This window comes from Staurois parvus, unplaced genomic scaffold (assembly GCF_062004578.1).
Source record: "Staurois parvus isolate SC_StPar_1 unplaced genomic scaffold, SC_StPar_1.0 ptg000422l, whole genome shotgun sequence".
Taxonomy (NCBI): domain Eukaryota; kingdom Metazoa; phylum Chordata; class Amphibia; order Anura; family Ranidae; genus Staurois; species Staurois parvus.
The window spans coordinates 8,415,854-8,441,756 of NW_028318218.1; the positions used below are offsets into that span (position 1 = coordinate 8,415,854).

A 25,903-nucleotide genomic window follows, 5' to 3' on the forward strand; every position below is an offset into this window, starting at 1 on the left:
ATACTGTATATCCCTTTGTTTTAGGAGAATCCTTAGATCATGTGTATGATGTATATGCTGTTGTTAGGAATGCATTTCTATGCAAGTACTGGTGTTGTCTCTGAGCACCTGTATGTGGGTGTGAAGTTTGGCTGTTAGTCCTCCCCTTCCACATCACTCATCAGATTTCCTTGTTTGGTGAAACTGTAGTCACAATGGCAGTAAGTGAAGGGAAGTAAGGGGAAATCTATTTTCCTGTAACAAAATGAGACTAGAACTTCTTTTCTGGAATGTCATGATATTTATTCACATGATTTCACAATCAAAAGCCTGATATCCAAAAAATGAGATTACACACTGCAAAATGACAGCATATTCAAAAACAGATGCAACATTCAGTAGAAAAGCAAACTGTGAGTGACGTATGGAGCAGTTCTTCATATCACAGAGAAGCCTCTGAGCTGTGTCAGCCACTGTCACTTTACATTCACAGTTCAATAGTTCTGGGTTAAAAATGAGGAATTAGATTTTAGCTCAGGGAACAAGCTGTAGGGAATCCTCAAAATTCACAAAAGATTCATTTAGTCAAATTGTCCTGCGAATTCTATTAACTTTGCTTTTTATTCTCCTGGCTTTTATCTGTGCTTTTCAGCAAAGCATTTACACCTTCAAAAGCATCTATATTCTAAAATGGTGTTTGACATATACCAGAATATTACCTTTACCAGTCAACTCCACTTGGTCTTCCCCATTTTTGGTGAAGAGTGGCAGCGTTCAGTCTCCTGTTTGTTCCTCCCTGTTGTCCTGGAACAAGCAGATCACAACCACTCTGATCCCTGACAGGCAGAATCCTGCCTCAGAATTATTAACCTATCCCTATAAGAACTACACTAAAGGATGAAATCCACAGGATTATACTGAGGCTATACAGTCCAGCAACAAGTATCACAGCTGGAAATCTGAGCGATCGGCACATCACAACTTTGTAGGAAGTGAGGGAGACATCCACCTGGGCAAAGAATGGTCAAAGTTTTGATTTTATTTGTTTCAAAATGAAGACATAAAAAGGTGGATGTGATAAACCACAAGGAGATGGAACCAAAGCTGGTCCACAAAAACCTAGTGGAAAAATCTGATCACTTTCCATGAAATTGCTGTAGTTTTTTCTTTCTGATTTCAACTTTCAATAAGCTGTCAATTAATGCCAAGTTTCAGATTCATAAAATTATTGAATTTTGGTGGTTGATCGGACTCATGAGTGGTAGATTGCCTGGTTTCTGGAGATAATTTGTCACTGTATGTGTATATTCTTTTGATGGCACCTAGCTAAAATTAATTTAAAATTCTACATTAATGGGCAGCTTTAGGCTCATGCTAGCCATACACTAGTCGAAAAAAATCGTTTGAACGCATTGTCGAAAAACAAACACACGGCTGACAGCAAGCAATATTGCCATCAAGTAATGTTTCATTTTTGAACAATAACTTGTTCAATGGCCATAAATGAATCACTGTTTTGTTTGTTTTATCACATATGCACAGTGCCAACAGTTCGATTTTTAACAGGCAAGAAACACATTAACCTTGCAATTTATCGTCCATTCGGCAGAAGTTTTTCAAACTTTTCCTTTGATTTTTGGCTCTAAAACGTCCCTACCGGTTTGAGAATAAACTGTCCAAATGACAGATTTTCAAACAATTTTTTACCAAGTATATGGCCACCATTAGACTATACTTCGAATGATATTGCTTTACTACTGAAAGATTTAACTGCCCTTTGACAAGTCATTTGTAGCACACCGTATTTAGTGGGATGCTAATGAGATAAATGCCAGTAAGCAGTTTAATCGCACATTAGCAAAGAGATTTAACCACCTGTGCAGCCCTAAGCCCCGTACACACAGGCTGAATATCGGGCGGTTATTATCGGCAAGTTCGTCTTCTGTTAAAGTGGCAAGACCGAACAAGGTCTGCTGATCAGCATTCAATCAGTGTTCTCAGCCAATGGCTGAAAGCACTGACTAGCGTGTTCTGGTGGGGGGTGGGGGGGGGATGTCCCCCTGTCAGAACACAATAGCTCAGAGGGGAGATCGCCTCTAGACTCTCATTGGTGTAACCAGATGTGTGCTGCAGCGCATCATAGTGGGGAATAGGCCTGCCACCATGTTCTAGCATCAGCTATGGTAATCAGCTACTTGACCATGAAGGTACAAAGGTTCCATTAGGTTTATTTCTTTTTTTACCACTTTTGATAATAAATGTGTAATTTCTGAGTTTTTTTAATCCCCCACACCACAATGAGTCTCTAACAAAGCTTCCTATCCCAATACTGAGTTCAACTGTTTGCTTAACGTGCAAAGGCATATTCTGCAGCTTATAAGCAAAAGATAAATATCTATGTGTAATATGCAAATATCAAATGGCTCGTAAAAATGTAGATTTGACTGGAAAATATATTGCTTTTTACTTAAGAAGAATTTCATCCTTGATAAAATAGAATTTTCATTGGGGAAAAAGGGAGAAAAAGAGAATACTGATACAATACAGTGATGGGTCTGGGTATAATGCCTGATGGGATACCCTACTTTGATGTCTATGTATCATCCAATGTATTTTACCTGCTTTCCTTTATTCATTGGAAGTGGCATTTTCTATTCAATGATGCATTGTATGAAGCAAGAACAGTTGGATATACCTGCAGCCACAAACCAAACATTTATATTCCCGCAGTCAGATTATGAAACTACGAATTTAACTGGTGGCTGTTGACAACATAGAAAGTTTTTGTTGGACATGTCATAATTTGAAAGTTAAGATCTTAGTATTCTCAACATTAATAAAGTAGTACACCATGGTTTAAGTGCAAGCAGCACAAGATAATTACCTGTTATGTTGTATAATACTTTACTCTGCATACAGGCCCTCCACTCAATTGTGCATGTATACTGAATTGAGACCTACATTTCTCAGATCTGGAGTGCCACCCCCTCCTAACTACAAACCAAAGGGAGTGCAGTTTCAATAGGAGAGCAGGTGAGGAGCTATGATTCAGAGGGGCTCTATTCAGTACATTCTCTGATTGGGTGGCAATTTAGCAAAACAACAAAAACACATATACGCCTTGAAGTACCTGCATTTAAACATCTTTAATTTAGAAACTCAATCTGTTTGTTTAAAAATTGTACTCTCTCTACGCCCTTTATTATCATTTACACCAGAGCTTGACAAATCCCAGGTGCCAGGTCGACACAGCGATCAGAAACCACATCCCTGCTCTTGGGCCCCCGCCAGCCCACCTATCGCTGGCAGGGCCACCATCAGGGGACAACAGCCCATACACAAGTAGGCAGCCTAGGTGTCCCGAGGGGCCTGGTCTTTAACACAGGGCACTGCTATCAGAGTGGACTGGCTGCCAGGATGCAGAGGAGGATGGAGTGGTCAGCAGATCCCAGGTGTGTGCAGGGAGCGGTCGCGGAGGAGGAAGAAGAGGAGGTCAGGATGGAGAAGCCCCCCCAGCTCTTTGCTGTGGCTACCGTCAGAGATCCTGGTGGACATGGGATGCAGACTCAGCTACCTCTCTTGGCACCAGATCCTCTCCACTGGCACGATCTGGAGGAGCCGCTGCTAGACAGGTGAGAGTTGGGAGGACTAGTGCTTCCCAAGGTGTGTGTGATACTGCCCCCCACTGGTGCCACTTCCCCTACCTGTCCCACTGCCCCCCTCCTGTCCTGCTGCCCCCTTTTACCCCACTGCCCCCAACTGCCTGGCTCCTAAATTTTTTAGCTTGCTCCGTGCTATGGGGGGGGGGGGTACACTCGTGCGTGCTCACTCCCAAGCCCCGCTCTGTTTGTCAATAAGACACAGAGAACGGGCTCAGCCTTGCTTCCTCACTGGCTGTGATTGCCAATCCCTATGGCTCCCACTGCTGTGTCTCAGCCAATGAGGAGGCAGAGACCTGGGACAGCAGTAGCTCTTGTGCACATCTCTAGATCGGGGTTGGGCTCAGCTATGTATTTAGGGGGGGCTGCAGCGTAATCTGCATATTGAAGGTTTTTATCTTCAGCCTTTACAACCACTTTGACTGGTATGTAATGTTACTTCCAATACCCTTAAAATGAGGGCTATACGTAATCAGGGAATGGGGAAATATGAGAAGTCTGCTTTGCTTTGTCTAAGATGGTGGGCACAATTTCTGCATCAGGGACAGGGGGTAGGTTCTGCTTCTCCGTGTCACAGTATATCAAGGCAGAGAGAAAATAAAATTTTCTATAAGAAGGCGAATATATTGGTTTTAGGGAGACACTGTGGTTTCTGGTGGTAGTAACAGACAGCCCTAAAGGGGCCCATCATACTTCTTTATGACAGTCAATCATGTAAAAGATAAGCGCTCAGAAGCCTACATGTAACACGCCAGTAACTTATGTGTAGACAGTGGACTGCAGCGAAGCACATTATATACAATATAAATATATTTAAGACATTTGAGCTAAGTATATGTATCATCTGGTCAGTAGAAATATTAGGGATCATAAAAGGTGTACAGTACAAGAGCTTATTCAGACACCCACCTAAACATGACAAAATACAACTCTTCAATGTTCAGCTATGAGAAAAACAAAACCTAAAAAAATAGAAAACTCTCATGTCAGATGAAAATATAACACTGCGTAATCCGCAATATGCGTATGAGAAAATCCCACGGCGTACACGGAGCTCCGAAGGGATTCATAGTAAAAACGGAGATGAGTACTTTACCAAAAAAGCATGCATACAATCGCTGTGGTCGTACAACACGGCCGCCATGATCATGAACACAACAGTGAGGCAGTGATTTGGAATCGGAAAAATGGAGATGATTAGACGTTGACTAAGCTTTCCGAGGCCGCGAAGTGGGGACACAACGCCGTGTCCGACTTCTGGAGCTGCTTCAGGATCCGTTTGTGGAACTTGTTGCGCACCCGGTTGAATTCCATGATGTCCACGGGGTCTACTTCAATCCAGAACTTGTGAAACTCATGCATCAGAAAGCCTGAGAAGAGGTGTGTAAGATGGTTAAACCTGCATTACTAGTCTTGTGTTTTAACTAAATGAAAGTACACTTCTAATACAGTAATAAACATAATGCTATAAAAGAGAAGATTAAGGGGTATTAAACACAACACTTCATTCTTCCAAGGACGACAACTGTCATGTGTAAAAGAAACCTGATCTGATCCAAAACCCTTCTAAGATAACAACAATGAGTTGAAGTGAAGAACCTTGCGGTACATGCAGGTATGTTGATCAATTATCAGGGCAGTCCATGAGTCTCCATGGATCTCTTTGGAACCTAGGCCCAGATTTTACATGGAGCCTCAATCCTGTTCAGGATTAAAGCCCAACTATAATGAACTGTCCTTTTGCATTAATAATCACCTTCCCCGCAGCACTGATCTGCGAAGTCTGATTGGAGTCCAGCACAGGTTCTCATCTGGTTAAACGATGTTCTCGAGGAGGGGAATTCTAATAGCCACTGAGGCTCAGGCATTTGACAGTTGAATTACAGGGGATGGGGATCAGTAATGAATGGGGGAGAGGCTTGGTATGAGAAATCAGGCTTATTAGCTGTTGCATTTGATTTTCACTGCATCCAGGTACTAATAAAAACATGATCAATAACTGGCCTATCATAATGCATACATATACAGCAGTGGTCTACAAACTGCTGCCCGGGGTACCGGATGCTGCTCTTTTCTTGTCTTCATCTGACCCTTGAGGAACTATTCCCCCCACTGATACGAGACACTATTCTTCCCATTGGCACCAACATGGGTCAGAATTCCTACCACTGGTACGAATTCTTCCCCCTAATACCGTATTGTTTATTCCCACTGATGCGAGGACAATTTCTATCCCTACTGGCCACAGTCTGACCCCCCCTAAAGTCTGAAGGACAGTAAACTGGCCCTTTGTTTAATAAGTTTGGAGACCCCTGATATACAGTATAAATTAGAGATGAGCGAAGAAATGAAAAATTCGATTCGGCTGATTCGGCGAATTCCAGTGTGAAATTCGATTCGATGCGAATTTCTCCGCTACGAAGATGACTTATTTAAAGGGTTTCTAGGCTTCAGAGAGCCTTTAAATTAGTGCAGAACACTGTACCTTTAATTTAAATGCCCTTGGAGATGAGGAAGGAGAAGGAGAAGGAGAAGGATGAGAAGAAGGAGAAGGAGAAGGATGAGAAGAAGGAGAAGGAGAAGGATGAGAAGAAGGAGAAGGATGAGAAGAAGGAGAAGGATGAGAAGAAGGAGAAGGAGAAGGATGAGAAGAAGGAGAAGGAGAAGGATGAGAAGAAGGAGAAGGAGAAGGATGAGAAGAAGGAGAAGGATGAGAAGAAGGAGAAGGATGAGAAGGAGAAGGATGAGAAGGAGAAGGATGAGAAGAAGAAGGCTGAGAATAAGGAGAAGGATGAGAAGAAGGAGAAGGAGAAGGATGAGAAGAAGGAGAAGGATGAGAAGAAGGAGAAGGAGAAGGATGAGAAGAAAGAGAAGGATGAGAAGGAGAAGGATGAGAAGAAGAAGGATGAGAAGAAGAAGGATGAGAAGAAGGAAAAGGATGAGAAGAAGAAGGATGAGAAGAAGGAGAAGGATGAGAAGAAGGAGAATGATGAGAAGAAGGAGAAGGATGATAAGAAGGAGAAGGAAGAGAAGAAGGAGAAGGAGAAGGATGAGAAGAAGGAGAAGGATGAGAAGAAGGAGAAGGATGAGAAGAAGGAGAAGGATGAGAAGAAGGAGAAGGATGAGAAGAAGGAGAAGGATGAGAAGAAGGAGAAGGAGAAGGATGAGAAGAAGGAGAAGGATGAGAAGAAGAAGGATGAGAAGAAGGATGAGAAGAAGGAGGAGAAGGATGAGAAGAAGAAGGATGAGAAGAAGGAGAAGGATGAGAAGAAGGAGAAGGAAGAGAAGAAGGAGAAGGAGAAGGATGAGAAGGAGAAGGATGAGAAGAAGGAGAAGGATGAGAAGAAGGAGAAGGATGAGAAGAAGGAGAAGGAGAAGGATGAGAAGAAGGAGAAGGATGAGAAGAAGAAGGATGAGAAGAAGGATGAGAAGAAGGAGAAGGATGAGAAGAAGGAGAATGATGAGAAGAAGGAGAAGAAGGAGAAGGATGAGAAGAAGGAGAAGGATGAGAAGAAGGAGAAGGATGAGAAGAAGGAGAAGGATGAGAAGAAGGAGAAGGAGAAGGATGAGAAGAAAAAGGATGAGGAGAAGGAGAAGGATGAGAAGAAGGAGAAGGATGAGAAGGAGAAGGAGAAGGATGAGAAGAAGGAGAAGGAGAAGGATGAGAAGAAGGAGAAGGATGAGAAGAAGGAGAAGGATGAGAAGGAGAAGGAGAAGGATGAGAAGGAGAAGGATGAGAAGAAGGAGAAGGAGAAGGATGAGAAGAAGGAGAAGGAGAAGGATGAGAAGAAGGAGAAGGATGAGAAGAAGGATGAGCAGAAGGAGAAGGATGAGAAGAAGGAGAAGGATGAGAAGAAGGAGAAGGATGAGAAGAAGGATGAGAAGAAGGAGAAGGATGAGAAGAAGGACAGTTCTGTGACAGTTTCTGTCTATTTCTGACAGTTCTGGGACATTCACTCCATACAGCGGTTTCAACCGCTGTATGGAGGGAATGTCATAGAACTGTCAGAAATAGACTATTAATGACAGTTCTGGGACTGTCCTTCCATGCAGCGGTTGAAACATTGTATGTATTTGTTTCCATAAATGGATCCATTTATGGAAACAAATACATACAATGTTTCAACCGCTGCATGGAAGGACAGTCCCAGAACTGTCATTAATAGTCTATTTCTGACAGTTCCATGACATTCCCTCCATACAGCGGTTAAAACAGCTGTATGCAGTGAATGTCCCAGAACTGTCATAAATAGTCTATTTCTGATAGATCTGGGACATTCACTCCATACAGCTGTTTTAACCGCTGTATGGAGGGAATGTCATGGAACTGTCAGAAATAGACTATTAATGACAGTTCTGGGACTGTCCTTCCATGCAGCGGTTGAAACATTGTATGTATTTGTTTCCATAAATGGATCCATTTATGGAAACAAATACATACAATGTTTCAACCGCTGCATGGAAGGACAGTCCCAGAACTGTCATTAATAGTCTATTTCTGACAGTTCCATGACATTCCCTCCATACAGCGGTTAAAACAGCTGTATGCAGTGAATGTCCCAGAACTGTCATAAATAGTCTATTTCTGATAGATCTGGGACATTCACTCCATACAGCTGTTTTAACCGCTGTATGGAGGGAATGTCATGGAACTGTCAGAAATAGACTATTAATGACAGTTCTGGGACTGTCCTTCCATGCAGCGGTTGAAACATTGTATGTATTTGTTTCCATAAATGGATCCATTTATGGAAACAAATACATACAATGTTTCAACCGCTGCATTGAAGGACAGTCCCAGAACTGTCATTAATAGTCTATTTCTGACAGTTCCATGACATTCCCTCCATACAGCGGTTAAAACAGCTGTATGCAGTGAATGTCCCAGAACTGTCATAAATAGTCTATTTCTGATAGATCTGGGACATTCACTCCATACAGCTGTTTTAACCGCTGTATGGAGGGAATGTCATGGAACTGTCAGAAATAGACTATTAATGACAGTTCTGGGACTGTCCTTCCATGCAGCGGTTGAAACATTGTATGTATTTGTTTCCATAAATGGATCCATTTATGGAAACAAATACATACAATGTTTCAACCGCTGCATTGAAGGACAGTCCCAGAACTGTCATTAATAGTCTATTTCTGACAGTTCCATGACATTCCCTCCATACAGCGGTTAAAACAGCTGTATGCAGTGAATGTCCCAGAACTGTCATAAATAGTCTATTTCTGATAGATCTGGGACATTCACTCCATACAGCTGTTTTAACCGCTGTATGGAGGGAATGTCATGGAACTGTCAGAAATAGACTATTAATGACAGTTGTGGGACTGTCCTTCCATACAGCGGTTGAAACATTGTATGTATTTGTTTCCATAAATGGATCCATTTATGGAAACAAATACATACAATGTTTCAACCGCTGCATGGAAGGACAGTCCCAGAACTGTCATTAATAGTCTATTTCTGACAGTTCCATGACATTCCCTCCATACAGCGGTTAAAACAGCTGTATGCAGTGAATGTCCCAGAACTGTCATAAATAGTCTATTTCTGATAGATCTGGGACATTCACTCCATACAGCTGTTTTAACCGCTGTATGGAGGGAATGTCATGGAACTGTCAGAAATAGACTATTAATGACAGTTCTGGGACTGTCCTTCCATGCAGCGGTTGAAACATTGTATGTATTTGTTTCCATAAATGGATCCATTTATGGAAACAAATACATACAATGTTTCAACCGCTGCATTGAAGGACAGTCCCAGAACTGTCATTAATAGTCTATTTCTGACAGTTCCATGACATTCCCTCCATACAGCGGTTAAAACAGCTGTATGCAGTGAATGTCCCAGAACTGTCATAAATAGTCTATTTCTGATAGATCTGGGACATTCACTCCATACAGCTGTTTTAACCGCTGTATGGAGGGAATGTCATGGAACTGTCAGAAATAGACTATTAATGACAGTTGTGGGACTGTCCTTCCATACAGCGGTTGAAACATTGTATGTATTTGTTTCCATAAATGGATCCATTTATGGAAACAAATACATACAATGTTTCAACCGCTGTATGGAAGGACAGTCCCACAACTGTCATTAATAGTCTATTTCTGACAGTTCCATGACATTCCCTCCATACAACGGTTAAAACAGCTGTATGGAGTGAATGTCCCAGAACTGTCATAAATAGTCTATTTCTGATAGATCTGGGACATTCACTTCATACAGCTGTTTTAACCGCTGTATGGAGGGAATGTCATGGAACTGTCAGAAATAGACTATTAATGACAGTTCTGGGACTGTCCTTCCATGCAGCGGTTGAAACATTGTATGTATTTGTTTCCATAAAATGGATCCATTTATGGAAACAAATACATACAATGTTTCAACCGCTGCATTGAAGGACAGTCCCACAACTGTCATTAATAGTCTATTTCTGACAGTTCCATGACATTCCCTCCATACAGCGGTTAAAACAGCTGTATGCAGTGAATGTCCCAGAACTGTCATAAATAGTCTATTTCTGATAGATCTGGGACATTCACTCCATACAGCTGTTTTAACCGCTGTATGGAGGGAATGTCATGGAACTGTCAGAAATAGACTATTAATGACAGTTGTGGGACTGTCCTTCCATACAGCGGTTGAAACATTGTATGTATTTGTTTCCATAAATGGATCCATTTATGGAAACAAATACATACAATGTTTCAACCGCTGCATGGAAGGACAGTCCCAGAACTGTCATTAATAGTCTATTTCTGACAGTTCCATGACATTCCCTCCATACAGCGGTTAAAACAGCTGTATGCAGTGAATGTCCCAGAACTGTCATAAATAGTCTATTTCTGACAGTTCTGGGACATTCACTCCATACAGCGGTTTCCGGCAAAAAGTGTATGTGCAGAGTTCCTCTATTCTGCAGATACACTTAGAGGAGCTCTGCAGATACACTTAGAGGAGCTCTGCACATACACTTTTTTCCGGTTTGGAATTATTCTTATTTTCATCCTACTTCTTCTTCTTCTTCTTCATCCTCATCCTCATCCTCTTCTTCTTCTGAGGATGAGGATGAAGAAGAAGAAGAAGAAGAAGTAGGATGAAAATAAGATTAATTCCAAGCCGGCAAAAAGTGTATGTGCAGAGCTCCTCTAAGTGTATCTGCAGAGCTCCTCTAAGTGTATCTGCAGAATAGAGGAACTCTGCACATACACTTTTTGCCGGCTTGGAATTATTCTTCTTTTCATCCTACTTCTTCTTCATCCTCATCCTCAGAAGAAGAGGATGAGGATGAGGATGAGGATGAGGAAGAAGAAGAAGAATGAAAAGAAGAATAATTCCAAGCCGGCAAAAAGTGTATGTGCAGAGTTCCTCTATTTCTGACAGTTCTCTCACAGCTTCTTCACATGTACAGCGGTTGAAATATCTGTATCCTAAATGGAAACTAATAGATACAAATTGTATCTATTAGTTTCCATTTAGGATACAGATGTTTCAACCGCTGTACATGTGAAGAAGCTGTGAGAGAACTGTCAGAAATAGAGGAACTCTGCACATACACTTTTTGCCGGCTTGGAATTATTCTTCTTTTCATCCTACTTCTTCTTCTTCTTCTTCTTCTTCTTCTTCTTCTTCTTCTTCTTCATCCTCATCCTCATCCTCTTCTTCTGAGGATGAAGAAGAAGAAGAAGTAGGATGAAAAGAAGAATAATTCCAAGCCGGCAAAAAGTGTATGTGCAGAGTTCCTCTATTTCTGACAGTTCTCTCACAACTTCTTCACATGTACAGTGGTTGAAACATCTCTATCCTAAATGTAAACTAATAGATACAATGTTTCAACCGCTAAACATGTGTTCCTTCTGTCAGAGAACTGTCAGAAATAGCGGAGCTCACTGCAGGGACACTTTTGCCGGCTGATCGGGAAATGTTCGATTCGCGCACCCGAAGTAGGCAAAATTTCGGTTTCGACACGAATCGAATATTTCCTGAAATTCGACTCGAATTCCGGTTCGCCTAGTTCGATTCGCTCATCTCTAGTATAAATCATACACCAATAATCTTTCAAAATCACATTCGTAGGCCAGCTACATGGGCACTGGATGCAGAACAGCACCCAGTTGTTGCGTTGGTTTCGTTTACATAAATGTTGGACTGCATTATTCAGGTAAGCAAGAAGCCTATTCCCGCAAACAGCCATAGGGACTGAAGGGTTCTACTTAATACATATGGCTGTTTGCTGTGTGTGGCTTCCTTCGGTCCAAATGCTGTAGCCCAATTTAAGTGATAAGCCCTTTTTCATCTGGCAGTTGGGGAATGCTTGATGCACATAAAAATTGCTTCCTAATTGGCCCCTTTCAAAGCCCTTATGGCAAATCAAAATATGCACCTATAATAGCTCCACATAATATTTTATGGTGCGATGGTCTTTATTACATTTTGGTTTGCATTCCGTTACAAAAATTGTGGCATGCAGAGTTACAACAGAAGTTGAAAAGCATCACAATATAGAAAACAATATGACCCCCCAAGAGGCAGATCACAGATGAACAAAAGTAGACATTATAATTACAAAGATAAAAAGAATGACACAGGTCACATTGGCTGGTCTATCTGTGGTCTACCCAGAAAAAGCTTGCAAGGTTGGAAGGGGGGTAGAGGACAAAAAGAATAATAGAGAGAGAGGAAAGAGGGAATTCGTAAACAGAGCTGCGTTCAGGTCATACCTAAACGCCTAGGAGGCCAGTGTCAGAGCCTGAAGAAAGAATTTGTGAACCAAAGGTACCAGGAGCTGAGAACTTCTCCATTGTGTCAGACAGCCTAGCCTCCATTTTCTCATGAAGCAAAATCTGTGTGATTCTAGACCTGGTTTCACCAACAGAAAGAGTAGAGGTTTTCCAAGATCTATGGATAAGTCTGGTTAGTAGAAGTGAGGCCATGAACTATAAGTTGCAACTGAACCTTGAGAAGATCTGTGTCCCATCAGCATGGCGAGAAATGAAAAAATATCCACCCAATACTGTTGAGCCACCGGCTATGTCAACCAGATGTGATAAAAGGTTTGATATTAATATTTTAAAATATAAAATTATGTGGAATCGAAAGATAAATACTTACAGAATGTTTGCTGGAAATGATGCAGTGATGGAGCCTCAGGGGCCACATTGTACAAGTGCGTCTTGAGGGCACCACTTATCAGCAGGTTGTAGGCCAGGTCAGTAATGTTAATTCCAACTATGGCAAATGAATAACTGTAAATACACATAAATATAAATGTAAAAAAATAAGTGTTGAGCCATATATACTTGCAAGGTACAAAGAGCTTCAATTCTTCATCTAACCCATCTTCAAGACTCAGGTGAACCAAACAATAGAAATAGAAACTGCAGATTCCACCCAGATGGAATCTGCAGCCCACTTTTAATAAAGTGCAGTCAGGCAATTGCAGGCTTCATTGAATAATGGAGCACTTTGGTGTATTCTACGTTTTCTTCTCATGGTGTTGAATATAAAACACATGCTTCAACCACTCATTTTGATATCCATGTACACAAGATGTATAGATATAATTGCAAATGTAAAACAAATAAAGAAATGTAATATAAAATGTATAAACAAAAATCCAACAACACCTAAATCCCAGGTACAGTTTTACGCCTTTTTATAGTTCTTTTTGCTACGGCTTGTGAATGACTTTTGCTTACAGTACTGCCATGGCATTGGACATTTGGGGTCGCTCACCAATCTGGGGCACCTGGTTATGCTGTTGAACTTTTACGATCCTTCGATGTAGTACTTTGTGGACTGAATATCTTATCAGTGCTGAAGACTAGGACATAGTAGTGATAGTACATTTGATGATTTGGTGAATGGTTTTCGAAAGTACTTCAAAATTTTGTTTGCTTTTAACATTCAGTTTTGGAATTGTGGAAATGTTCCATCCTTACCCTTTGAATTTTCTTATCACTGCAGTCGAAAACGACCATTAGTTTGATCCCACTGACAATCAGAAAAATTACTGAACGTTCTTAAAACGAAACATTTAAAACAAAATTCTACTAGTGTATGGCCAGCTTAACTGTCTCCTGAAGAATGTCCCTGGTCTTCAAAAACTGCTTCATCCCCTTCCCACCTGCCCGAACATCCCTTTAAACAGTTCTGGACTCCTGGGAGGGATCAGCGATCATGCGACCACTGTCACATGACAGGAAGCCAGTCCTACAGGCTACTGATCTTCAGCCCACACCAAGAGCTCAGTCTTTGTACTGGCAGCATGCAGGGAGTGCGCTCATTCCAGTATACTTTGACAATCTCCCATAGTGTATCTGCAGACTTTGAAAATCTCCTACAGCACGCTTGCAATCTTTGAACACTAAATATTATGTACTATCAGGAGTTGCACTTGAGATCCCCGTTTTCAAGAAGGTTGACCACCACTGATCTATTAGTGGATACTACTTACTCATTGATATCTACAGTGGGGATCGAAAGTTTGGGCACCCCAGCTAAAAATTTGTATTAATGTGCATAAAGAAGCCAAGGAAAGATGGAAGAATCTCCAAAAGGCATCAAATTACAGATTAGACATTCTTATAATATGTCAACAAAAGTTAGATTTTATTTCCATCATTTACACTTTCAAAATAACAGAAAACAAAAAAATGGCGTCTGCAAAAGTTTGGGCACCCTGCAGAGTTTTTGGAGATTTTTCCATCTTTCCTTGGCTTCTTTATGCACATTAATACAAATTTTTAGCTGGAGTGCCCAAACTTTCGATCCCCACTATATGTCCTGATATTGTGTCAACACAATGGTGTTGAGTTACTAAAGACAAATAGACTGCGCATGTTGCAAGCACAGTTGCACTCATTTTCCCCAAAGTTTACTAAATGTGGTTAAGCTCTGTTAATTTCCATCATCCAATCATAAGGAAGCAAAAATGTTGTTTTTCAATTTTCCTTGCACCTGATTGGGTATTAATAACAAAGTGAAGCTTTACCACATTCACTAAGCCATGGAGAACATGAGTGCAACTGCATTTGCAAAGTGCATAGTTTATTTGCCTTTAGTAAATCCGCCCCATTGCATACAACTCCTGACTAAATGTGTTATTTTTTATGGTTTGCAGGAGCTATGTTGATACTTGAGAACTACTGTATATCTACAGCCCTGACTCTGAATTGATTATGGATGTCTAGCAACTAGGGAATTGCATTTTTCAAAAGCTGCCAAATTTATTGTACAGTTCTTATACTATACAGTGTATCACACAGTTGCAATTTTCTTTAATGCCTTCAGAAAAGAGTCAATAAACAATACTGATATTTCAACAGTTAAGAGACATCACCACTGAATCAACACGGGATATAGGAACACTAAGGGCTTGTGTATACATGTGTCATCCTCTAAAGAGAGATCTGCAGTGGATCACTTTTCAGGAGGCATTTGACAGGCGGTGAGGAAACATTATGTTGCTCAACACCCATTTTATCCCCTAAAAGCCTGCACCACAACCACATGCATTACATTTGCTTGTGGTGTGGTCCAGTTCACTTGAATGGTCCAAGTTCAGCAGGCGGTACTGTCCTCTGAATGCGAAAGTGGGAATCACTTTTGCCATGACCACAGCATGTGTATACCCCCCATATGGCTGCCTTTGCAGTTTAGGGGAGTGGTTAGGTTGGTGGTAAATATTCAACCACAGGTTTTTATTCTCCCCATACAACAAGAGTAAAATAAATCTGGCCATACATGGATCAAAATGTGGCCAAGTTGATCCATCTATTGATCAACTTCTGTACAACAGCCTTGTATTTTCTCGTTTGATCAGTGCTGCAGGCTATAGCATGCAATTCTGATCAGAGTATTCTGATGGTGGGGAAGTCTCCTTGCTGTCAGAATAAAATTACAACAGCTCAGCGGGGAGGATTCCCTCATCCACATCGAGTGTGTGGATGGGGGAATTGAGTCCGTTTTTTTCATTCAACCTGCTAGTTTAGGGGTCTCCAAACTATGGCCCTCCAGGTGTTGAGGAACTGCAAGGCCCATGAGGGCTTGCAAGACTCTGACAGCCACAGGCAAGATTCCCAGAGGCAGAGACATGATGGGACTAGTAGTACTTCAACAGCTGGAGGGCCATAGTTTGGAGACCCCTGCGCTAGTTGAATGAAAAAAACTGTATCATCTATGAGCTACCTAAGAGCTAATTCACACATGTGCAGTGTGGATTGAAGCTCAGGTTTCACAGCCAATTGATACAGTAGTTGTTCAGCGATTCATGTCAGGTTTACATCAGGTTCAGGACAGGATTAGCTCAGGATTTTATCCTGTTCACACATATGTGGTTTAGAAACAATTCCCATAGAAGTCAATAGCCTGTAATCCGCACCTGATCCTGAAGGCACTGCTCAGAAATCGGACATGACTTTTTTTCAAACCGCACTGAATCCGCACCGCCAGTGCACCAGACATATGTGAATAGGCATCATAGGAAGCAATGTTTTTTCACGGCATGCGGACTAGATGTGGTTCAAACCGCAGCCAATCCACATATATGTGAACCAGCAGTTAGCCTTAGTGATTCAGGTCGTCAGTATTCACCAATAATCAAACTAACAATTGTGGATGGATCAACATTTACAAATGGTAAAACACATGGAGTTGCTTCTCAGTAGTTTACATACCCAATGGCCTTGTCAAACTTTTTCATTTCCCATTCTGTTTTGCTGATTTTACTGCAAACAAATATAATATTTCATCACACATTAAACATAAAATTGTGAAGATACCAATGAACACACATCAAAGGAAAAACACAAAAGAGGTGTGTACATGCAATGATATTTCTCACAAGACTGTTAGCCAAAAACAACTAACAAAACAACACAACATTGTTAAGCAATACTATAAATTCTTTATCACAACTGTTCAACATCACACTTTGTCCATCTCCTATACGCTATACAACACCAGTGGCCACCCCTGTTTATCCACTGCATAATCAAAGCTCCTCTCTACCAAAAGCCAACTGGATAGGTTGGGAGGTGTATTAATGTAAAGGTATGTGTACACTAGTTAATGTGTGCAGTAACATGTATGCAAGTGTACAGCTTGTATATTTGCACCTAGGGAGCACACAGCTAAGGGTGGCTAAGGTAAATTCAGTAAGAGTTGCCACCCTTGGAATAGCCTGTGGCTACACCTTGCTAGTAGGATCACCAGGAATTATATATTTGAAAGCAAGAAATATAAAAATGAGATAAAACCTTTGGACGTTACAGGAGCTTACACTATGTGGCTAAAGGTTTGTGAACATTTGACAAACACACCTACAACTATATGGCCAAAACTACACAAAGCTTCAATTGGCCGAGTTCAAGTGTTTCCAGTTATAGGTACTGTTAATACTACAGCATACAAAGACAGTTGTGCACTTTCAACAGTTTGGGCATACCTTTCAACTGTCCCAGATTTGCCAGGACCATCCCGAGATTTGATTTAAATCCTGGCATCCTGGTGAATCTGTGCTGAATCTCGGAGCTCAGTACCAAAACCAGTTCCAGTACTGAGCTCCCGTAACTGGTGTGATAGGGGTGTGCTAGCATGAGCACCCGAGACACCAGCCCCACATTTCTTGCCATGCTGATGATCTGAGATCTGCAATGAGTTTAATATGGCTGGAGACTTACAGGGTAGGAGGACACAGTGAACAGGAACAGGGAGGAGGGGGCACAATTAACAAGGATATAAAATTGGAGGTGTGATTTGCTTTGAAATCCCCCCACCCCACCTTCTAGCACAAGTCCTCTCTCCTCCCAAAGCACCCCCCACCACATATCCACCCCCCACACCACCTTGCAGCATAAGTCATCTGCCCTCCAAAAGTGCCCCCCCCAGCACATGTCCATCTTCCCATGCCATCTTCCAGCACATGTCTACTTCCCTCCCAAAGCACACCTCAGCACATATCTGCCCCCACCTCAACCTCTAGCACAAGTCCTCTCCTCTCCCAAAAATCTCCCCCACGATATATCTGACCCCCCGTCCACCCGACCTTCTAGCAAAAGTCTTCTCCCCTCCTAAAGTGCACCCCCAACATATCCGAAGCCTGGGTTTTGTTTAACCATGCCCCTTACGTACCTCCCTTTGTAAAAGTTTGTCCACATCCACTTTTGCACGGCTCTACCTCCCTCAAGTGTCCCTCATTCGCAGTTTGAAAGTTAGGAGGTATGGATTGGGGAAGGCCTTTTTTCTGTTCCAGCACACTTGTGTCTCTGTTCACGAACCAGCTCCATAGAGACACAGTTTATTGACTTTGGTGTGAAGGAACCGAAGTGTCCAACACAGATCCCTGAAGTCATTCCAGCCAAACACCAAGACATGTCTTCTCCTCCAACATCATTATCTGTCCTCGCAAATGCTCTTTTGGCATAAATTCCCATAGACCTACTCTAAAATCTTGTAAAAAGACTTCCCAGAGGAGTTGAGCAAAGGTGGGAAAGAGCCTCCATATAAATTGCCCATGGTTTTGTAAAGGGATATCCAGCAAGCTCATATAGGTGTTCACAAACCTTTGGACATAGTGTATATCTGATGTTACTACTATATGTTAGTGTCAGTCAACCCACTGGTAAATACATGTTGCCACTTTTTATTACCACTAGATATGATTTGTAGAAAACAAGCAAAAATCAGGCATGTGTACTTAAGTGCTGACAATGCTGGGTATGGCTAGCAGGTTTCACCAGTGTCTTTTAATTCTTTATTTGTTATGGTCAGGACTAAAAAAATACAACTATAATTAAAAATAAGATTTCTCTTTTACTAAAGTCAAGTTATGAAATGTTGTATTAAATTGTGTATGTAGTCTTCTATCCAGCCAGCAGGTGGAGCTCTTTTCACATAGCATAGTTTCCTATTTCTCTGCTGAAAGAAACCCTCTGTTTTCAGGACTCAACGAGTCATCGGTGATCATTGCTTATCAGGATTTAATGAGACAAATGAAGCCTGAAAGCATGTTGCTCTGCTGTGTCTGTCCCCAAAGTGTTCTGAGGATACTTTGTTATAAATAAAGTCATGTAAAGCAAAGATTGTTTGCGTAAGAAAACAGATATAAATTCACAATTTATAAAAAAAATCAATCTAAAATGGGCAATTACAAGCACCTTGCTGGCAGGTGGGGAACATCATTTATTTGAAAGAAAAGACATACAGTACTTGGGGTCTATGGGCCTACGTATGTATAAAAAGTTTATTGAATGAATGTGACACACAGCTCCAACAAAACTTGCTGTATTCTGTGTAATATCATTATCCCGCATGATTGTAAGCACCATCTAGAGCAGGGGTCTCCAAACTTTCTAAACAAAGGGCCTGTTTACTGTACTTCATACTTTAGGGGGGCCAGACTGTGGCCAGTGGAAGTAGAAACTGTACTGGTTGCCAGTGAGAGTAAATAGTGCTCCATCTTTGATATTGGGGGGACGAATAGTGCCCCATTTTTGGTGTCAGTGGTAGGAAATATTCCCAATTCTTGGTGTCAGTGGAATACAGTCTCGTAACAGTGGGAGGAATAACACCCCAAGGGCCGGATAAAGGCAAGCAAGGGGTGCATCTGATCTCTGGGCCACCGATCTAGTGCAATAGTGAAAAAAAAACCACAATATGGCCACTAGATGGAGCTTGCGATCATAGGAGGTAATTATATTAAAGAGAATACAGCACGTTTAATTGGAGCTGCGTGGATGAGAGTCACATTTGTTCATAGACCCTACAGAGTTTCTTCTGCAATAAAAGCCTACCTGTCAGCATTTTGTGATTTTAGCTTTCCTTTAAAGTGTTACTAAACCCAGGATCCTGCATTCACTGTATCTGGTCCTGCACAGTGCACAGAGCATGGAAATGCAATTATTTTAGTAAATATAAAACTGCTAAATACCTTTTCTCATCAGCAGTTAGAGCAGTCCTGTGACTTCTATCAGTGTTCAGCAGAGCACTGGGTAAAGCTTGTAGAAGCAGTTTTCTTTCTGCTCTAGAAGGATGCAGAACCCCTGACCTCTGTCTGGACAGTGCTGATTGGCCCTGTGCTGATCACATGCACTCTCCCAAGGAAAAAGAAAACCCTCTAGCAATACACACCAAACTGAGCATGTGCATTGTCTCCACATGATATGTCTTATCAGGTGATAAGCGGGGGACAATGGATGAAGGGAAGGATCAGAGAAGTCAGGATCAAACAACCTTTTTACACAATGCAGAGAATTAACCCCTTAGGTTCCACAGTGAGTATATCAAGCATGCTTTACTGCATATACAGACTGATTTTACTGTTGTGGGTCTAGTAACACTTTAGGCTCTGGTAATAATACTAGTTGCAATACAAAATACACTTAATGACTTATTAATGAATATATAATTTCTATAATCTGTGTCTTTCATAGCTGCTTGGAGTTGAGCTTTACCTGTGCTTTTGCTTGTCAACTAAGCATATTTTAGATGTTCTCCCAAAGGATCTATCCACCCAAAAATGAAACATTAGCTACCATCAAACCCTCTGGTATTTTATATCTCTATGAAATTCTAACAGCCTGAAAGTCTTGCTCGCCCGCTGTATTAAAAGTAAACTGACTTCTGTATAGTGAAGAAATTATACACAAAATCCAAATGGGAGCATATTACTACCACAATTTTATCTGCAGGAAAGAACATTTGAAAGTTCAAAGATCTTAGCAATGGATTTCTCAGTGATATAGAAGGACTCCAGCCATTTGCATCCACCCAAAACTAAAATATCAGCTTTAAAAGTTGGCTCCTGCTTTTATGGGAAGCAGCAGTTAATAGAATTTCAAAGGTACTCTTCAAAGTTGAGGAAAAGCTTCAAGAAATGTTCACGACTCAAAAGTCTGAAGATAAGTGCACTGCTGTGTCTTTGGCTGTTCAGGGTTGCGTTGCTGAAGGGCATTCAACCCAGCTCCCTGTATCAAAGTCATTCCAGGCACTCACACTGTGCACTACTTCACTTAGTTAAAGCTGAATGGGGACAGAGGCTTCCTGAAACAGCATCTCAGACAAGCTAATGGCTTGTAATTTATTCCTCTTTTATTCCATGTACTGAACATTAGTTGTAGGCGGATGGTCTGACATTTGCTATCAGCAGCAATTCACTACAAGTTCTATTTAATAGACCCATCTTTCTACACTTGAGCTTGGTTGAACTCGAGTCATCAGGGTTTATGTAAGTCCGATCCGCTTTTCAAAAACATTTTTTTAAACATATTTTCATAATTTTTTTTCATTCATTAGCTGAGTATGGCATTAATTCTAAAAGCATACAAACAATCAGGAAAATGTCATTTCAGTCTAAAATGATAGGCATTAACAAAAGACAGTCAGAAACGTGTCTTCTAAGGCTCCATGCACACGGGCATTTTAATAACACTGGCAACGTTAGCTGTGTAAAGTCACATTAAACACGGGAGTTTTTCAGCACCTTTTAGCATTTTTGCATTCGTGTTTAGTGGCGTTTTGCCTAGTTTTTTCGTGCTTGCGTTTTGTAGTGTTTTTTTAACCAAAAAATATATTTTTGTATTTGCTCAAAAAAAAAATCTAAAAACGCCAGTTTGCCGCGATTTACTGCATTTTACAGCATTATAGCATTTTTCCAGCTAGTTCTGGGGGTTTTTTCCAGCCAAAAAACGCTGATTACAGTCTATGTGTGAATGGACACATAGGATAACATGCTGAGCAGTTTACTGGTTGTAGAGAAAAACATCAAAAGCCAAAAACAGCCGCTGTAAAAAGTCCAGTGTGCATGAGGACTAAGGCTAGGTTCACATATGTGTGGGTGGTGCCGCTGAGGATCCGCACAAAAATCTGTGCAGCTGCACCACCCACACAGATGAATGTGGACCTGTGGGCAGGTGCCATTAATTCTAATGGCACGCCGCCTGCGCTGGAAGTCGCAACCATACTGGGAACCAAGGTTCCCATGCGGGCTGCATTCTCAGAAGTGCAGAGACTTCTTCCCTGCGTGTCCAGGGGCATGGGAGTCCATTCAAATGAATGGGCTCTCGTGCCCGCGCAAAACGCAGACCGCAGGAATGCGGATATGTGAAACAGGGGTAAGAGATGTGTGATGCTGATACTGTCCTCCTCCAGCTAGTTGCCTGGCTGTCATGCTAATACTCTGACTTCAATATTTTCATTATGAGGTTGTTGACCTAGAACAAGTAAGAACACCTGAGCATGTTTGTTTCAAATCAGTGATAAAGAAAGTGCAAAAGGCAGAGAATCAGCAAGACAGCAAAGCATATAGCATCAGAAAGTCAGAAAGCCCACATATAGGGGTTGGACCAAAATATGGAAACACTGTATGATTTGCAGGTGTGAAAATGATGACATGTTTTGCGTTGACAGTGGAAGTGATGTAATATTGGGCCCTCTGTCTCCTAGATTGTAAGCTCTAACGAGCAGGGCCCTCTGTTTCCTCTTGTACCAAATTGTATTGTAACTGTAATGTCTGCCTTCATTTTGTAAAGTGCTGCACAAACTGTTGGCGCTATATAAATCCTGTATATTAATATTCTTTTGCTTCCGCTGTGTGATGAGACACCTAGCTAACAAGTGGGAAAACCTCACTTTCATAATTCATGGCGTGCGCCTCCAATAATACGGAGTCATGTCAGAGCTTACTGGGCTTAAAAGAGGGCAAATTGTTGGTGCCCACTTAGCTGGTGCATCTGTGTCTGAAGGTGCCAATTTATTTGCCGTGTCATCAGGTACAGTATCAAAGGTTATGATGACATACACAGTTTTTGGGAACGTTGGGTAGGATTGTGACCTGGAATAAGAAAACAACTGCTGCAAAAGTGACTGCAGGGCTCAATCTCAGTCTTCCAAAGTCCGTTTCCACAAAAACTGTGCAGAGGGAACTCCATATGCAAAACATTCACAGGTGAGCTGCAATTGCCAAACCACTAGTGACCAATATTAATGCTTAGAAGAGGGGAAAGTGGTGCAACACCCTGGTTCATGGACCCTTGCTGGGTCTTCTTACTTTTCATAATTATATTTAAAAGAGAAGTAAAGCCAAAGGGTTTTTGGCTGTATTTCTCCTATGGATCACAGGAGTGCAGGTTGTTCTGAACTCTTGTGGCTCGTTTTCAGCCAATAGTCAGCTAAAGCCTGAGCCAGCCGCTCCAACCCCCTTCCCCGGCACCTCAGTGAGCGCTGAGGGGCAGAGCAGAGAGCCGGAGACTGACAGTCACTGGCTCTCTGCAGCCTAAAGTCCGAGAGCTGAACAATCAGCGGTGTTTGATCACTCAGTTCTCAGTCTTTGAGCCAGAAGGGACAGATGCGGAAAAAGATTGATGCTGCAGTATACATTTTTTCTTTTTTTCTGCTGAAACCCATACTTCTCTTTTAGTTACTTTTCATTCCTTCTCAGTCAAGTGTATTTACAATAATTAGTTCAAAAATCCATTACAAAAACAGTGCTGCAAAACTGCAATACGTAACACAAAACAGCTTAACAAACAAAAGCACAAATCATTTAAAAGAGCGATTTGAAAGATGCATTCCTCTTTAGACGCTGTGAAATACAAATTACAACAATCTCTTTGAACTGCATTGATGGAATTAAAATGAAGACAGTTCCACTGTAGTATATATATTTTATTATAGTGTATTTTTTTAGATTTTTCTGTGCCCCCACTGGGTTGATTCATCCTCTCCCTGATCACTGTCACCAAGATAGATAGTGATGGGACAGTGATGGGAAATCCAAACTTTTAGCTGTCACCAGAACAAAAGATGAGGGTTAGAACCTATCACACAGGAGTTTTGGCACACTGCTAATCCCAGTGGCAGGAATCCAGCAGCTGCTAGGATTGACAGCTGTGTGCGGCCATGCACGATCACCACAGGTGATCTCTAGCTTTGCGAACAGACATGAATCACTGCGACTGCCGACAGCTAGTCCCTGCAGTGAACGGGCTCGATATCGCTATGCGTATGCAGCTGTCAACAGATTCCAAGTGCTGGCAAGACGCCCATGAGAGTGGAGCCTAAATCTTGCACTAGAGAAACTTGTTCCAGTGAACTAATAGAAGAATTCCTCTCCTTTTATAGAGATTTTCTTTTACTTTCTGATATGTCTCCAAAGGAGAAAGTGAAGGGAAATCAGCTGCGACAGTGCCCTTCCTTACTCTATGTACTGCTAAAAAAAGGAATTGTGGCTACAAATACACTGTAAACCACAAACGAAGGACTGTTAGGAAAGTACACTAAGAACCGATTTCTGATGCACAGATCTGCAGATTGAGTGAGATCCATTTTCTGGACCAGGATTCTGCTCCTCCCAGGATGGAAGAGATTTACCCCCAGATTTGTATGGAGCTGGCACTTAGTCTTGGAGGATAGGGGATTTAGCAGTGACAAATATGGGTCAGGTATCAGGTCTGATATTCAGCATATCAGAGACTTTTCAGATAAGAGGGATTTTCATTATTTGCATCATTAAGTGCACAAATACTTCAAATAGACCTCCCTGTCTATAATATTCCTGCCCTAAAGAGTTTAGCAGTGCTCTACAAAGCGACTGTTGCTTAAAATATCCATTTATAATATTATTAATAACAGAATAAAGAAAAGACTGCAATATGAAGCAGTTATGCATTTTTTTTACAAAATAATAAATATATTTTAAATAGGTACAGTAATTCATACTAGCTATATTTAATAGCTGCAGTAAAGAGAGAAATTAAAACAGTGTGAGGTTTCTCTTTCACTGTCCAATCAGAGCTTGGGTCATCATTATCATCACCTTGTCCAATGAGCAGCAAGGTGATTCCGAATTAAGTAAACTGAAAGCACATTTCAGGGGTTGTTGCGGACTGTTCAGGTAGGGTATAGTTAAGTGATAAGTGTGGTTTGTACTGTAGAGGACACCCTGTTTTTTTAATTACTTATAATGAAGGTGCAAATGTTTTACTTTTTTAAATAAAAAAAAAAAAAGCTAATTTTTAACTGCCCTCATTGGTGGAAGCTACACTCTAAAAGACCATCAGCTTCCGATTCATTTATTTGCTCACATTTCATTTTAAACTGCAGATTCTGGTATAATGTTCTTTGTGCTGAAGCTGATATACAGACAGGTCCATAAATATTGGGACATCAACACAATTCTAACATTTTTGGCTCTATACACCACCACAATGGATCTGAAATGAAACGAACAAGATGTTCTTTAACTGCAGACTGTCAGCTTTAATTTCATAAATCAAACTTTCAGTAGAGGCCTGGCAGAGCATCACCAGGGATGAAACCCAGGTGAAAGTTTGATTTATGATTATTATTCTGTCCCATTACTTTTGGTCCCTTAACAAGTGGGAGACACATATGCAAACTGTTGTAATTCCTACATCGTTCAACTGATTTGGATGTAAATACCCTCAAATTAAAGCTGAGAGTCTGCAGTTAAAGCACATCTTGTTTGTTTCATTTCAAATCCATTGTGGTGGTGTATAGAGCCATAAATGTTAGAATTGTGTCGATGTCCCAATATTTATGGACCTGACTGTACTTTGTATCAAAGTTATTCTCTTTTTCCTGGAAAGATAGCAGGCCAAACATAAGCTGGTCTCTTCTTACCTGCATTTTTACAGCAGATAGTGTGTATATGATGTTATTTACAATCACTAAAATGGGACAGTAGCAGTGTAGGAACAAGGAGGAAGGGGAAGGAAAATTCTGTGAGTCAGAAAGTGGTGCATCTGTACCCAAAAACCTGACACCTAAGAGAAGAGTTGTTCCACATCACCTGGAAGGTGAGTCCTGTCCTTTCACCATTTCACCAGGGAAAAACTCTCTCCCTGTCATTAGGAAGAGAGTCTCACTTTGATACTTGAGTTGAGAGTCTCACTCTTTCACCTGGGAGGATAGTGTCACCCTATTACGTGAGAGGAGAGTCTCATCCTGTTACCTGGGAGGATAGTCCAACCCTATCATATGGGAGGAGAGTCTCACCCTGTCACTACGAAGAAAATCTCACCCTATTACATGGGAGTAGAGTCTCACCCTGTCATTAGGAAGAGAGACTCATCCTATTACACGAGAGGAGAATTTCACCCTGTCATTAGGAAGAGAGTCTAGCCCTGTTACGTTAGAGGAGAGGCTCACCCTGTTACTAAGAAGAGAGTCTCACCCTATTACAGGAGAGGAGAGTCTTGCCCTGTCATTAAGAAGAGAATCTCATCCT

The 25,903-nt window shown here is 41.3% G+C and overlaps 1 protein-coding gene across 3 annotated transcripts in view; it reads right to left on the minus strand.

Moving 5' to 3' along the window:
* Positions 1-257: 257 nt before the first annotated feature.
* ELMOD1 (ELMO domain containing 1) overlaps positions 258-25,903 on the minus strand; it is a 188,221-nt gene continuing 162,575 nt past the window's right edge. For all 3 annotated transcript variants that reach the window (XM_089687305.1, XM_089687303.1, XM_089687304.1), the window contains 3 exons: positions 16,332-16,382; positions 12,766-12,899; positions 258-5,008 (listed from right to left, as the gene is read on the minus strand). In XM_089687305.1, the coding sequence (XP_089543431.1) occupies positions 4,836-5,008; positions 12,766-12,899; positions 16,332-16,382 (358 nt within the window). In that variant the 3' untranslated portion in view covers positions 258-4,835. The remainder of the gene's footprint in view (positions 5,009-12,765; positions 12,900-16,331; positions 16,383-25,903) is intronic.